The sequence below is a fragment of the Zonotrichia leucophrys genome, chromosome 11, assembly GCF_028769735.1.
Source record: "Zonotrichia leucophrys gambelii isolate GWCS_2022_RI chromosome 11, RI_Zleu_2.0, whole genome shotgun sequence".
Lineage (NCBI taxonomy): Eukaryota > Metazoa > Chordata > Aves > Passeriformes > Passerellidae > Zonotrichia > Zonotrichia leucophrys.
This window is the reverse complement of record NC_088181.1, coordinates 16,580,132-16,593,565: the sequence shown is the minus strand read 5'-3', so window position 1 is coordinate 16,593,565 and position 13,434 is coordinate 16,580,132. Positions and strand designations below refer to the sequence as shown.

At 40.6% G+C, this 13,434-nt stretch overlaps 3 protein-coding genes across 8 annotated transcripts in view; 2 read left to right on the top strand and 1 right to left on the bottom strand.

The window, feature by feature from the left end:
* RHPN2 (rhophilin Rho GTPase binding protein 2) overlaps positions 1-4,679 on the top strand; it is a 30,562-nt gene extending 25,883 nt beyond the window's left edge. The window contains exons 13-15 of the mRNA XM_064722861.1: positions 888-1,034; positions 1,828-1,983; positions 3,211-4,679. Of these exons, the coding sequence (XP_064578931.1) occupies positions 888-1,034; positions 1,828-1,983; positions 3,211-3,462 (555 nt within the window). The 3' untranslated portion in view covers positions 3,463-4,679. The remainder of the gene's footprint in view (positions 1-887; positions 1,035-1,827; positions 1,984-3,210) is intronic.
* Positions 4,680-6,708: 2,029 nt separating this feature from the next.
* FAAP24 (FA core complex associated protein 24) lies at positions 6,709-10,563 on the bottom strand. Of its 2 annotated transcripts, none has more exons than XM_064722862.1 (5): positions 10,115-10,563; positions 9,698-9,860; positions 8,962-9,101; positions 8,516-8,668; positions 6,709-7,192 (listed from the first exon to the last, which is right to left on the bottom strand). In XM_064722862.1, exons 2-5 carry the CDS (start codon positions 9,807-9,809, stop codon positions 6,950-6,952), a joined length of 648 nt encoding a protein of 215 aa, XP_064578932.1. In that variant the 5' UTR covers positions 9,810-9,860; positions 10,115-10,563; the 3' UTR covers positions 6,709-6,949. The 2 variants fall into 2 exon arrangements, with proteins under 2 accessions (XP_064578932.1, XP_064578933.1); XM_064722863.1 differs by having other exon boundaries at positions 9,698-9,849; positions 10,115-10,560.
* A 39-nt stretch (positions 10,564-10,602) lies between these two features.
* The window catches only part of CEP89 (centrosomal protein 89), a 33,181-nt gene continuing 30,349 nt past the window's right edge, over positions 10,603-13,434 (top strand). For 3 of the 5 annotated variants that reach the window (XM_064722857.1, XM_064722856.1, XM_064722855.1), the window contains exons 1-2: positions 10,603-10,728; positions 12,437-12,543. In XM_064722857.1, the coding sequence (XP_064578927.1) occupies positions 10,690-10,728; positions 12,437-12,543 (146 nt within the window). In that variant the 5' untranslated portion in view covers positions 10,603-10,689. The remainder of the gene's footprint in view (positions 10,729-12,436; positions 12,544-13,434) is intronic. The other 2 variants (XM_064722860.1, XM_064722859.1) reach the window with 2 other exon arrangements.

The following is a 13,434-nucleotide window of genomic DNA, read 5'->3' as shown; positions in this document are numbered from 1 at the left end:
AAAAATGATCCTGTAGTAATTGATTTTTCAGAATCTATTGGAGAAATCACTCCTAGCTTTAGAGGTATAAGTCAGCTTGAGAAGCAAAGGATAGAAGTGCCTTTTCTGTATGGCTTGCACAGCATTCAGTCTTGAAAACCTTCATACAAGTCCCATGAAGTCTCAGCAGATAATTGCACACAGCTTAAGGGGAGGGATGGATACCTAGTGTGTGGAGACAGGCATGCAGAATGTGTCATTGCATGTGACACAGCCAGTCTTTCAGGTGGCTCTGTGTGTGTCAGTGAGCAAAAGGAACTGGGAATATGGTTAGGATCAGAATATGCAAGGTTTCATGAATCAGTTTATCTCCTCTGAAATGAGTTATACAGGACCAAGGAAAACCCATGAACCCTAATGAAGAGAATTAAGGGCTATTTAGAGGGGGTACAGCTCCTTTAAAAAAGAATACAATCTCTATGAGCAGATGAATATTAATTCCCCAACCATACTGTGGGCCCTAAAGCAGCCATCAACAAAGTGTTGCCTTAAAGCTCTACACTACAAAAATATAAGAACTTTATGACTCCCCTCATTAATGGGCTAACCTATATTTAAATAGGAGAATTACTGCTAGAATGAGTAACCATATATAGCCTATGCAGCCAGAAGATTCTGCACACCTTAACAGAAATCCTGGAAGAACCTGGCAGTTGCCTTTATCCCACTCTGTTTGAGTACCAGCTGAACAGTCAGGAAATCCCTTTGCATTTCCAGGGAATTAGCTGGGAGTTAACCTGAGTAAAACCTACAAAAGATGAGTTTAAAGCATTGTGACTTACAAAGCCAGAAATGCTGACTTACAAGTGACAGTAAAGCACAAGGTGCCTGCTTTGTGCTCCCTGCAGGGCCCACTGACAGTGTTCTCAGCCAAGCAGAGATGGACAGCCCCAAGGACCATCTGCCTCCACCATGAAGCAGCAGAGCTTGGATTCAGTCTGAAAGGAGGTTCACCAGTACAGATTTATTGTCTTGATCCAGCTTCTTCTGCAGCAGTAAGTATATTGGTGTGATATGAACCATTTCTCTGCAGACTCTAGCAATAAAATGTACCTTTAGCTAGTTCATACTCATGGATTTATTGAGTCCTTTACATTAGGGTAGTAAATTCTTATAATCTGAATACATTTTAAGTGTTATATATGCTGCAGATTGTTAAAGTACCCATATCCCCAACATCACATGAAACTAGAGTTGATTTCTTTCTCTGTTCATTCTTCAAAAGTCACAAATAATAAAAGCAAATGTTACTTCCTGTCTTATTCAGGAGGTTAGAAGGGATAAATACTTCAAAAGGTAGCATCAAGAATAAGGATCAGGAAGGGAATGCAAGGTGTAATGTTTGCCTAAGGAAAGAAGGGCAAGGATATTTTATTGGCTTGTAATGTTCTTTCAGGGAAAATCCAAAGTGATAAAGCAGCATGCAGTGAAAAGCAGTTCACTTATAGAAAAGGCAGAAGTAACTACAGAAATACAAATTAAAATAATGAAGAGAAAGAATTACACACTGCAGGCAATGACAATAGCATAGCAAAACCCAGGGTTCACTTACTGAAGGAGAAAAGTGAAAAGAACATAAAACCAGCCAACATTTGAGTATAGCAGAATCACATCAGTGGTAACTCCAGAGGTAGCTTGTGTACTTGAGAAAGTTACACATGTGTAGCTAGAGAATGTGTTTGTAGCATCTAAGAGTGAAATGCCTTTGGAGCAGGTACTCTGTGATGACAAAAACATTTACATGTCTTTATAATTCTGGAAAACAACCTGTGTCCAATTTTTTGACAGTCAGCAGGCCTAAAGGAAGGTGACTACATTGTATCAGTTGGTGGTGTGGATTGCAAGTGGCTTGGTGTCAGTGAAGTGCTGGAAAAACTGAAAAGTGTGGGAAAGCAGCCCGTGGAGATGGAGGTTATCAGTTGCCAGGACACAGCAGCATCTTTGGTATGTAATGAGGCAAACTGGCAGGTTTGATATGCTGGACTTGTGTCACTTGCCTGCCTTCAGTTCCTGGTCAGTGTTTACTTTCCTGTACTCAGATATCCCACTCAGCCTGGGAATATGTAATGTTCAGTTTTAAACCATCTGTTGAAACCATTGTGACCTAGCAAGCTAAAGCAGCCTGGCTGCATAAGAATGGGATGGAATTTTTTGCAGTGCAGCTACTTAGATTAATTGCATGAAAATTTTGAAGACCCAGTTTATTTCCCCTAACTTGTCCCAGAGGATGAAGGCATTACCCTCTTCAGCAGTGGAAAAACCACAATGAAACAATGATGGAATGAAATAGAACATCCAAGACCATGTGCTTATTTTCTATGCACTGTTATTCTAAATGATCTGTGACTTTTGTATTAGATCATGGATTATTTTATGTCTTTTTTTTTTATTTTGGTGAACTTATAACTGTCTAATCAGTTACAAAGCTACTATAGAAGCTTTAGACTAAGGGAAAGTCATCACAAGATTAAAAAGTATTAAGCTCTAAATAACTTAATAGTTGTGTGAAAGAACCTGTAGTTCAGCTAAATCCACTGCTTCATGCCTTTAACATTCCCTGGCAAGATTAGACACTCAAGTAATGTTGCCTGAGAAGCTGTTAAGGTGCCCCTGCTGCTGTTAGGTTTTCTTGTTTTATTAAAATTGGTTTTTCTTATTGAAAATAAGGAATTATGCATCTGCCATTCCAAGCTGCAACTCAAAGGCTAGAAAATAAGCAAATTGTTTCAGGGCACAGCTAAGAGGAGACAGAGAAGGCTGTGCCCTTCAGGTATCCCAGGAGAATGTCACACAGGAGCTCCTGCAGTTGTGATCAGTACAGAACCTGTCCAAAGAGATTCTCCTTCACATCTGTGCAGGAATTGCACACTTGAGCTTTGTAGGGAGGTTACTGTGTATATTAAATAGTTATGCTAGAAGCCAGTAAATATTAACAACCCAAGGAAAGATTCACAAGCTCCTTTATGCTTTGCAGAGTATCCCTTTGAGTCTCCATGTGCACAATCAGGGTGACAGCACTCTGAAGGGCCTCGTGCTCAGCAGTGTCATTAGCACAGAAAGCTTGCTGCAGGCTGCCCTGCAAAACTGCTTGCACAGTAACCTTTTGTTATTCTCAAAATTTTGACCCATTTTGGATGAGTGATTCTTACAATGCTTCTCTTTTTCCCACAGCATAGCAAGAGTGCAACTTACTCCATGGGAATGCAGAAGACATACTCCTTAATCTGTTTAGCCATGGATGAGGATAAAATTGATCAGACCAAGAAAACCCCACTAAAACTTCCTTTTCTAAGCTGGGGAACTAAAAACAGACAGAAAGCTGCAAGTACACTCTGCCTTCCTTCAGCTGTGGCTGGAAGTTCTCAGACTAAGAAGAAGCTTTCTCCCTTCACACTTTTCAATACAGAAAGTTCATTGTACTGAATCTTCCAGAAGTATCTGTTAATGTGACTTTTGTTTAAAATGTAAAAATATTGATCAATTTTATCTTCACATACGTATGTATAAACCCAGACAAATACTGGTGACTTCATTTGCTGTGCATTGAGCCACTTGTGGTCAGAAGCTGGCAGAAAATGTAAAACTGAGGTATTTGAAGGTTAGAATGAAGTCCTTTGGGAGGTATGCAATAACAAGATGTAGATTCTAGAATTGCTTACATGAGGACTGGACTCCTTTGGGGTTTCAAAATACAGTTATGACTGATTTTTCATAAAAATAGTCATAACTATGCTAGATGGGAGTTATTTATTACAAACTTGATGCTGAATGCAAAATAATAAGGGGACATGTTAGAGAATGATTTTGCTCTTAAAGTTAAGAGTCAATAATAAATCATTTAACATTACTTTGAAAAACTATCTTGACAAAGCACAGGTGAGAGAATATATTATTATTCAGAGAAACAAATCTAGTGTCAAGGAGCAGTGTGATAGAGTTGTGTTTTATGCAGAGGTGCTTCCTCACAGTACTAGGTGTAGCCTACTGAACAGGTCATTTAATTCTGGAAGAGAATTACAAGGCTGAAAATTTAAAAGGTCTTTTGAACTCCAAAAGGCTTTTACTCTCTTCTTTTTTCTGATTTAAGTAACATTTTAAATGCCTGTTGATTCAGTTGTTAAAAACAGGCTTTATTCCAAATGTTATTTAACTTACTTACCTTAAGACTTGTATCTCACTTGTCTTGATAAAATGGATAGCTGTGAAACAAATCTCAAAATGGATGTATTATAATATATTGATTCGAGGGCACATAAATTGCAGTGGTGCTTTAAAATATGATAAAGGAAGTGCTTGTGCTAAGTGGCAGGATATTTATTTACTATCACATCAAGCAAAAAAAATCTTCTGCCCTTGGAAAAATTAATGAGCAAGCTGTATCTAGAGTAAGGAGGGGAACAAAAATAACTGGTGAGCATTTCTTTGAGATTCTTCTGTTTCCTTAAATTAATGGAAAATTGCTAACACTGTAGTGTTAGTTAACTTTGCCATCTACAGAGTAGATAGATACTTAAAATTTACACAGACATCTGCATCTTGCTGTAAACTTTTGAGTTGTCATTTATTTTTAATTTCTTATGTAGTAGATGTAAATATCTTGATGACCCTTATTTAAGAATAAAAATCAGATGCTGCCATTTACTAGTAGCTTTTTAATTCTGCTTCAGTTTGGATGATAAAGCATAATTTACAGGTTTTTGCTATTTACTGTTGCCATACTTCTTGTGTGTTTCTCTAATGTTGCTTACAGAGATCTAAGAAACTTTTCTTAAAAGTTCCTGTATTGTGAAATATCAACTAAGAGTTAAAAACCAACTTCTTTACAAAGAGTGTAAACACATTTCCAGTTTCCCTGTAAAGGTTACATGAAAAATAAGCTGTAAATTCCTTGTGACTTGCCTATCCTCAGCAGTTACTCTTTAGGTGTACTGGTAGTAGTGCTTCTTTTACACACACACAATCAGCAGCCAGCCCCTGATGTGCACAGCCCTGCCTCACACTGTTCCATACAGATGAGATTTACTGTGCCTGAAATTGCTATCCAAGTACCCAAACCTTTACAAAGTCACAGCAATCACTCTTGCAGCTCTTCATTTCTCCTAAACCACTCTCATAGTCTTCCTGGAAATACTTTCCCTCTTAGCTCCTGGATAATTGTATTTCCCTTCCCATCATCACACTCACTTGAGGAAAGCTTGGCTTTTAAAATTTAAAACACACCCCAAAATTCAAGCAAAAATGTGGACCTCTCAGGTGCCAAACAAATACTCTTAGTTTTCTGTTCTACACTGAGTGGCAGCCAACAGCTAACTCAGCTAGCAGTGAAAGGAGTGGGTGCTTTTTGTTCTGCTCAGGCCACAGGAATTAATTTTTGTAGCAAGTGTCTACCACAAGGATGTGCAAGGCCCTAAAAAGAAAGGTTAGCAATGGATTAGTAGCACAGCCTGTTACCCCATGAATATTAATTGTTACTCCTTCAGCTGAACTGTATTTAATGCACTGAGCTTTTCCATAGGGAAAAGGTGTTTGTCTTGCAACACAACAGCCTTTAGGTGTGAAATCCACTCTTCATGGCAAAGTGACAAAATCGTAGAGGAATAAAATCTGAGCAAACCCATGTAGAAAGAAGCTTAAAGTACTCCCTAGTTGCCTGAAAAAAAAGTAGTATCTTTTCCTGTACTTTTGGAAATTCTAATGTTTATTATTCACTAAATTAAATAATTATGTCCTAAGTTAGAGACAAATTTTCATCCCAAGTACAGAATCAATACAAATATCAGGTCCACCTGCTGTCCATGCTAACCATGTGTGTAAGAGAGGACTTTCAGAGATGCCAAGGCTCCCACCACAGCAGGGAGTGGAAAATCCTCAGCTGCCTTCCTGCTGTGGTCTAAACTCCCAAATGGTATCAGAGATGCTTTTCACACACCTCCTCAAGGCAAAAGGCAATTTTACCCTTAGAAAATAGGGTAAGAATATAACTTAAAATAAAATGCAAGATGTCAGGAAAACCAATATGCTTTACAAATAGATTTTCAAAATATTAATATTGAAAGAGTAGTATGAATTACCAGTTTTGTTCAAAGCTTCCATATTTTCTTTGTAGTGTATATTATAGTATGATTGGTAGTATAATTAACATATTAGAAGTTATAATTTATCAAAATATTTTGCAATTTATTATTAGTATGCCAACCTATATTCAGAAAGACAACATAAATTAACCAATATTTTGGATATCAGACACATGGGAATAAATTTGTTAACACTCCATGAACTGGAGGGGTGACGAGAGAAATAAGTTAGTGTGAAGTCAAATGTGTTTTCCAGTAGGACTCTCCAAAGGAACTACAAATCATAAATCAAAAATGTTACAAAAATGTTAAAAATAGATTTACAAAACCTATTTGTAAAGAGAATTGCTTTTCCTGAGATCTTGCATTTTAAGTTATATTCTTATCCTATTTTCTAAGGGTAAAATTGCCTTTTCCCTTCAGCAGGTGTGTGAAAAGCATCTCTCAAGCAATATATGCTGTCTTTTTAAACACAGGTAACATATTTCCAGTTACTGAGAAGTTACTATGCACATATTCATATGGTGGTTTTTTCTGGAAGACCAAAGTAAGCAAGCAGATTGCTCTTCCATTTTTTAACGCTGATGCTGAAAAAGAGATTTCTTCTTTTTTATTTGTTCCAGATAGATACAAAATACACAGAGTTCTTTCCAAGGCAATTTCCACAGCTTAATCTACATGAACAGAGCAGATGTAAAAAAGAAGCATCAGAGGCCAGTTGCTGCTAGCTATGATTACAGAAATCAGCATGATATGTGATTATTACAGTGAAAATGTTGCAATTCAGAAGAAAAATCGCAAGGTTTTGTTTTGGAAAGCACCACTGCACGTGCACGTCAGGAATGTAGAAAAGTATAAATCTGTTGAGCTGCTGTTGATCCAACTGCCTGCTCCAGCTCCTGGCTGTCCGCGTTGCAGAGGCGGTGGATGCTCCCGAAGCGCTGCAGCAGGAGCAGAGCTTTAGTTCTGCCCACGCCGGGGATGCGCTGCAGCGCCTGCAGCACCGCGGGCTCCGCCGGCCGCCCGCGCTGCCGGCCCACGAACGGGTTGGAGCCGCGATCCCGGCTCTGCTCCCGCACCTGCGAACAGAGAGAGCCGTCAGCGACACCCAGCGCTCCTGCACAGCCCTGGAACAGAGAGAGCGGTCAGCGACACCCAGCGCTCCTGCACAGCCCTGCGAACAGAGAGAGCGACACCCAGCGCTCCTGCACAGCCCTGCGAACAGAGAGAGCTGTCAGCGACACCCAGCGCTCCTGCACAGCCCTGGAACAGAGAGAGCGGCACCAGCGCTCCTGCACAGCCCTGGAACAGAGAGAGCTGTCAGCGACACCCAGCGCTCCTGCACAGCCCTGCGAACAGAGAGAGCCGTCAGCGACACCCAGCGCTCCTGCTCCTCCTCGCTCGGCTTCATCTCTCAGCATTCAGTGCAGCCGCTAGGAAGGTGTAAATACAAACTCCCTCCTTACCTGTGCTCCCTTACGGGATGCGGTTCGACAAAACCTTACTAGGAAACCTGGCACAAACACATTTTATGACAAATCCTTTCCTTAGGATTTTTTCTCCTGAGAAGCTGAGAGGCCTCAGGAACAAAATGTAAACAATGGTTCTTTACTGCTGTGGAATGCAACAGGTGCATCTGTGATTGGACTATGTTGGATGTTTTTAATTAATGGCCAATCACAATCAGCTGTCTCGGACTGCATGGTCAGTCACAAGATTTTCCTTTCCTTTCCTTTCCCTTTCCCTTCCCCTTCCTTTCCGCACCTTTCCTGCCTTCTGATGAAATCCTTTCTTCAATTCTTTTAGTATAGTTTTAATATATCATTTTCTTTTAATATAATGTATATCATAAAATAATAAATCAGCCTTCTGAAATATGAAGTCAAGATTCTCATCTCTTCCCTCATCCTGGGACCCCTGCGAACACCACCACAGAAACCAACAATTCCTTAATAGCAACAACAAAAGAAAACAATTGGTTTTGTCACCTTTTGGATGCAGTCAGAGAAAGGGTAACAAGAAACAATTTTAAAACAGTTTCCCTAGCCTTAGAGAAAGCCAAATCTCAAGTTGATTTTGACAGTGATAATTTCGCTAATGCCACCTAGTGGGCACCTCATACAAAATTACATTAAAAAATCCAGGATCATATTCTTCAGCCTCTTTTCTTTGTTCCCAAATGGGCCTTCTTTCCACTGAACTCTACTACTGTATTACTGTTGCAGAAGATTTATTCCTTACATTCAAATGATATTGTGCTCCTTTAAGATCCTGTGTATTCTCTCTGAAATTACCATTGAGGAGATCTACCTGCTTTGCTATACATCTCATATTTTAATATAACACAGAAACTTACCTGCTTTGCTATACATCTCATATTTTAATATAACTCAGAAACTTACTAGTTGAATAATAAGCTGAGAAGCTTCTCCTTGATTTGCCACAGGAAGCAACACCATGCCAAGTTCGAGTACCACAAGTTTTTGCACTCCTAGGTAGTACTGATCACTGATTGGGGTTTTCTCTACGATTACAATTCCCCTCAGACTGCTGGCCTGTTTTGAAAGGAAAAAGACATTAGGAGAAACCTTGTTAATGACAAGTTAATGCAATGTAACAGAGAGAAATTCTTTCAAGTATGAGCTGCCTAATAGCAAATCAGAGGAAGAATGTAAGTTGCAGCAACAGGACAGAGATTTAATACAGCTGCAGAATTTTTCTGTTTCCATGTGAAAATTATCCCAAAAGGTCATCTCCAATGGAATTAAAAAAAAAATACAAGAAGAATGTTTTCAGAAGCATGGAATAAACAAGTGTCAAGTGAAAACTCTTCTCTTTATATACTTACATTTCTAAACTTCACCAATCTTCGTTTGAATTCATCCCCTGCAACCAAATCTGCTTCAGAAATAAGTAAAATGCAAGTTCTGTTTGGAAGATGAAAGTCCACCAATTCCAAGCCATCTTCAAAGATGAGTCTAACTTTCCCTTAGGGTGAGATTGTTAGAAGAAAAAATACAGTAGTTAAAAATATACTAACAATTATTTCACAGCACAGCCTTCCTAAAGTGTCAGTAATTCTAGTGACTTGATAATGAACTTTATAAAAAGCTTTTTTTTCCTTTAAGTAAATCTATTACAAGCAGTCCAAACTATCTTTAGTAATGCAAATTAATAGCAGTTCCAATCCACAGATTTTAAAGTACTAAAGCTGCCCAGTAAACTGTGGAGTTGAACAAAAATATCACATGCTTTGCTGGAGGGAGCATTATAATTTAGTTTGTTGTGCCAGCAGGACAGTAGCAGAGTACAGATGTAAATTCAAGGGAGATCAGTGGAGATGCAAATCTGCAAAGCCCCACACCAGCAGATTCTGCTGCTTCCCTGCAGTGCTCTGAAAACTGAGCTGATCACACAGATTTATGACAAACAAACGGGATCTTTCAGCCTGCTAACAGTCCATACCACAAATATGGGACCAGTCAGGCACAGAGTAAAGCACATTCCAGCTGTTCTCAATGTTACTGGGCAACAGAAGGGAATGTTTTGCCTGACTTGCTTTTTCTCTTCCAATTTGTGCTTACCTTGTAGCCTTTGGGCCAGCTCCGACCCTCTCCACTTCTCGTTTCCAATGACATGCCCTAAAGGGACAACTATAGATCCTGCTGTCACAGGAGAGTTTGCTTTTGTTGTCATCAGCCCTCCTTTAAAATCCTCCTTCAGCAGCAGTTACACCCTAGAAAGAAACTAGGAAAAACAGCAACACATTTTACAAACCTGTTGCAAGCTTATAAATTTTAAACTTAGGATGCAATATTCTGGAAGAGACACTATCTCCTTCCACAAGCTTTCTTACAGCTAAGGTGAACATATCAAAATCGGCCAGCAGCTCTGTTCACTTAATACATGCTGTTAACTTGCAAATTCCACTTTCAGCTTTACCGCTCAGCCTGAATTAAAACACAGAGACGGTGAAAAATCCCACATTGCCTTTTCCATACCTTTATCCAACTTGCTGCGAGGAAATCTTCCTGAATTACAAAGCCGACTCCAGAGGCACCTCCATCCCTCCGCTGGTGGAAGTCTCCAGACCAATTATTAAAAGGCGGGAGAGATCATGTCCAGGTTTGCCAGTTTTAGCGGTGTTGACTTTACGAGCCTTGGAGGCTGAGGCATGAACTAAAGGACAAGCACCGCAGGCAAGCCGGTACCACACCGACACACATCCCACGGTGGAGACCGCAGGGGCGCTGCCCGGCCCGGAGGAGCCTCCCGGCCCGGAGGAGCCGCCCACGGCAGCCAAGGGCCCGCCGGGCAGCGGTACCGGGAAGCGGCAGCGGGAGCTCCACAGGCCGCGGGCGGAGGAGGAGCGGAGGAGAGGAGGGCGGGCCGCAGCCGGAGCTGTTGCTACGGCCGAGCGAGGCTGAGTAAGGCCCGCGCTGACTGGAGGAGCTCGGGCCCGTAGCAAATCCGCCGTGCCTTTGTTTCTAGGCGGGTCGCGAAGGCGAAGCGTCCGACGCGGCGAGGAGGCGACCGTGAGGCGGTGGTTGGAGCCGTCCCGTCCCGTCCCGTCCCGATGGCGTTCCTGTTCAGGAGAGGCCGCAGGGGCCCCTTCGTGAGTATCGCTGTGCCGGCATGGGGCTCCTTTACCGTGAGCGGGGACAGCAGGGCGCGGGGGTCTGTGCGCGGCTGGGGCCAGGGGTGATGCCCATGATCGCTGAGCACTTAAAAGTGAAAATTGGGGAGAAAAATCAAGCCAAGCCAAGATAAAATGGTGTCTGGGGGCTGGTGCGTTCCTTTCCCTCAATCCCGGCCTGCTTGGCTTTTCAGGAACGCCGAGCTTCCCTTTTCCCTTCCCTTCCCTGTGGCCGGGCTGGCAGCGCAGCTCGCTCGCTCCCAGCTCTTGCCGAGCCCATCCTCAAAGCACCGTTCACTGTAAAATGAGCGGATAAAAGTTCTGGCCCAAGGCAGCCAAAGGCTGTGCGGTTATCAGCAGTTGTGCCGGTGTACTCTTCCAACGTATTGAACTAAATGAATTTTTGTTTATTACTGCAGTGAAAGTATTGATCTTCTGTTGTTGTCATACTTTTACCATGGGATGACTTTTGCTTCAGCTGTGTTCCCTGGTAGTCTTAGCAGGGTCAGTCAGTCGTGTCTGCAGTCAACAGCCTGCAATAGACGAAATGGTGCATGCCAGACACACATGCAGAATTAGGGAGCAGTGAGTTTGCATGGCTGAGTAAAAAGGCAGTCTTTTAACGCACTATTTAATTGTTTTATGTGACTTCATAAAAAACCAGAAATATTTCCCAGTTTTCATCTTCATTCTCCTGTTGGAGAAGTGAATTACGGAATAATTGGGGTAGAAAAGATCTGTAGCAGAAATAGCAAGAACTTAGTCTGTTTCACTGCATAGAAAAGTAACATCTGCCCGAAGGTGATGGATTATTATGGCATAGTATTTTCTGATGCCTAGAGAGAGGACAAGAGGTAATGAGCACAGACAATTCAACTTAAACATAATAATAAAATACTGTGAGATGGCTCAGCATTGTACAGGCTGGAGATACACAAGACATGACTGGACAGGACACCAAGGAACCCTCTCGTGGTTGACCCAGCTTCCAGCAGGAGCTGGACAATCTCCAGAGCTCCCTTCAACCTCAACCAGCATCCAGTTTCCTTCACAGTACTTTTGCAGGAGCTCTGGTCCCATTTTTTCTGAGTTGGTATTTAATGTTATACCATTTAAAAAAAAATATTGTGTTTGCTGATGGAAAAAATGTATTGGTTTTTTGGTTTTTTTTATAATTAAGGTTGAACTTTTGACTGCAAGACTTAGTGGTAGTGAGGTTTTTTTTTCTGTCTCATACTGCTATGACTGAGGATTGACAAACTAGAAGAAAGGGACTAATATTGTTCGTTTGAAGCAGCATTCTGATATTTTGAAAAAGTTATTTTCTAGTCCAGTTTTTCTGGTGTATCTATAGGAAAAAGATGAGTAAGTTGAAATTCTGGTTTTGCAAATTGTGATATAGTGGATAGAAAGTGTACATTAATGGGCCTCATGTAAATTACATTTCTAACCTTCAAGAGCAGCTGTTGATAAATGTGAAATGAACTTTTCAGCTTTACATGGTGTTCTGACTTTAAGGGGAATGAAATGCCATTTCAAGTCTTCTGTTTACATTAATTGCATGTCATTGTTCTTCCTGTTTACATTATTTTGCATTGTTAGTTTCTGTGCACATTCAGTTCTGTGTGTTTTTTCTCATTGTAATCCTTACAATCATTGTCAACTAATTTTATTTTAAATCATTTAGAAACACATAGCTCATGGCCTGGTCCCTGCTGCTACCATAGCTCCTAAACCTGCAGTTCCCCGCACCCCTCCCCCTCGTAGTCCAAACCCTTCTCCAGAAAGGCCCAGGTATGTCTTGCTTTTTGGGGTTTTTAATATTATTTTTTCTTTTTTTTTTTTTTAATATTTTTTGTTGTTTAATCAGGTATTGTAGCATACTAGAAAAATCTGATTAGAAGAATTATGTGTCTTTACAATATTTACAGAACTTTTCATCAAAATAATGTGTTTTTAAGGAGGGAAATTTCTCACTCTGAACTTTTTTTCCCCACTCCTAAGCATGGTAAATATTCAGGACAGTAACTGTTGTGAATATGTGACTTGTCTGAGTCAATTAAAGACAAATGGACTATTTAAAGTTAATGGAATTTTAAATTTGGCTGCTACAGTAGAGTGTAGAACTGCAGCAGCACGAGTGCTGTGAGTCAGGAAATGTTAGCTCATTAGAAAAACATAAATTAAGCCTTGCTTCCATACCAGGGACTTCAAAAACTGGTATGTAACACCACGCTGGATTGGAAACATGCAAATTATTTTTCTTTTAAGTTGTAGTTTCTTAGTTTTTATTCTGTTTTTTCTGCATTCCGGTTGTTTTCTGTGGCCTTTTTAGTGTCTCTAACATTCCTACTTAATTATAATTAATTTCTTCTTCCTTTTTGGCCTCAAGTTCTTGTCATTCATTTTACAGTTCTCAGCTTTTCACTGCTTTAATCTTAGTTACTGCTTATTTTTCCTTTTCATCATACCCTTCTCTGTACTCCACAGCATCACACAAATAGGCACTTCTGTTTGCTTGTCCTGGTTTGCAGTGTGCCAACACTTATTAACAACTTCAGAGTCATCAGTAAAAGGTTTAGAGTAGGGAATAATGGAGACAAAATAGCAGGACATGGAAGACCTTTTCAACACAGCACAAGGTAGTGTTGTTATGGCTGAAGTGAGTGCTAAATACTGTAAATT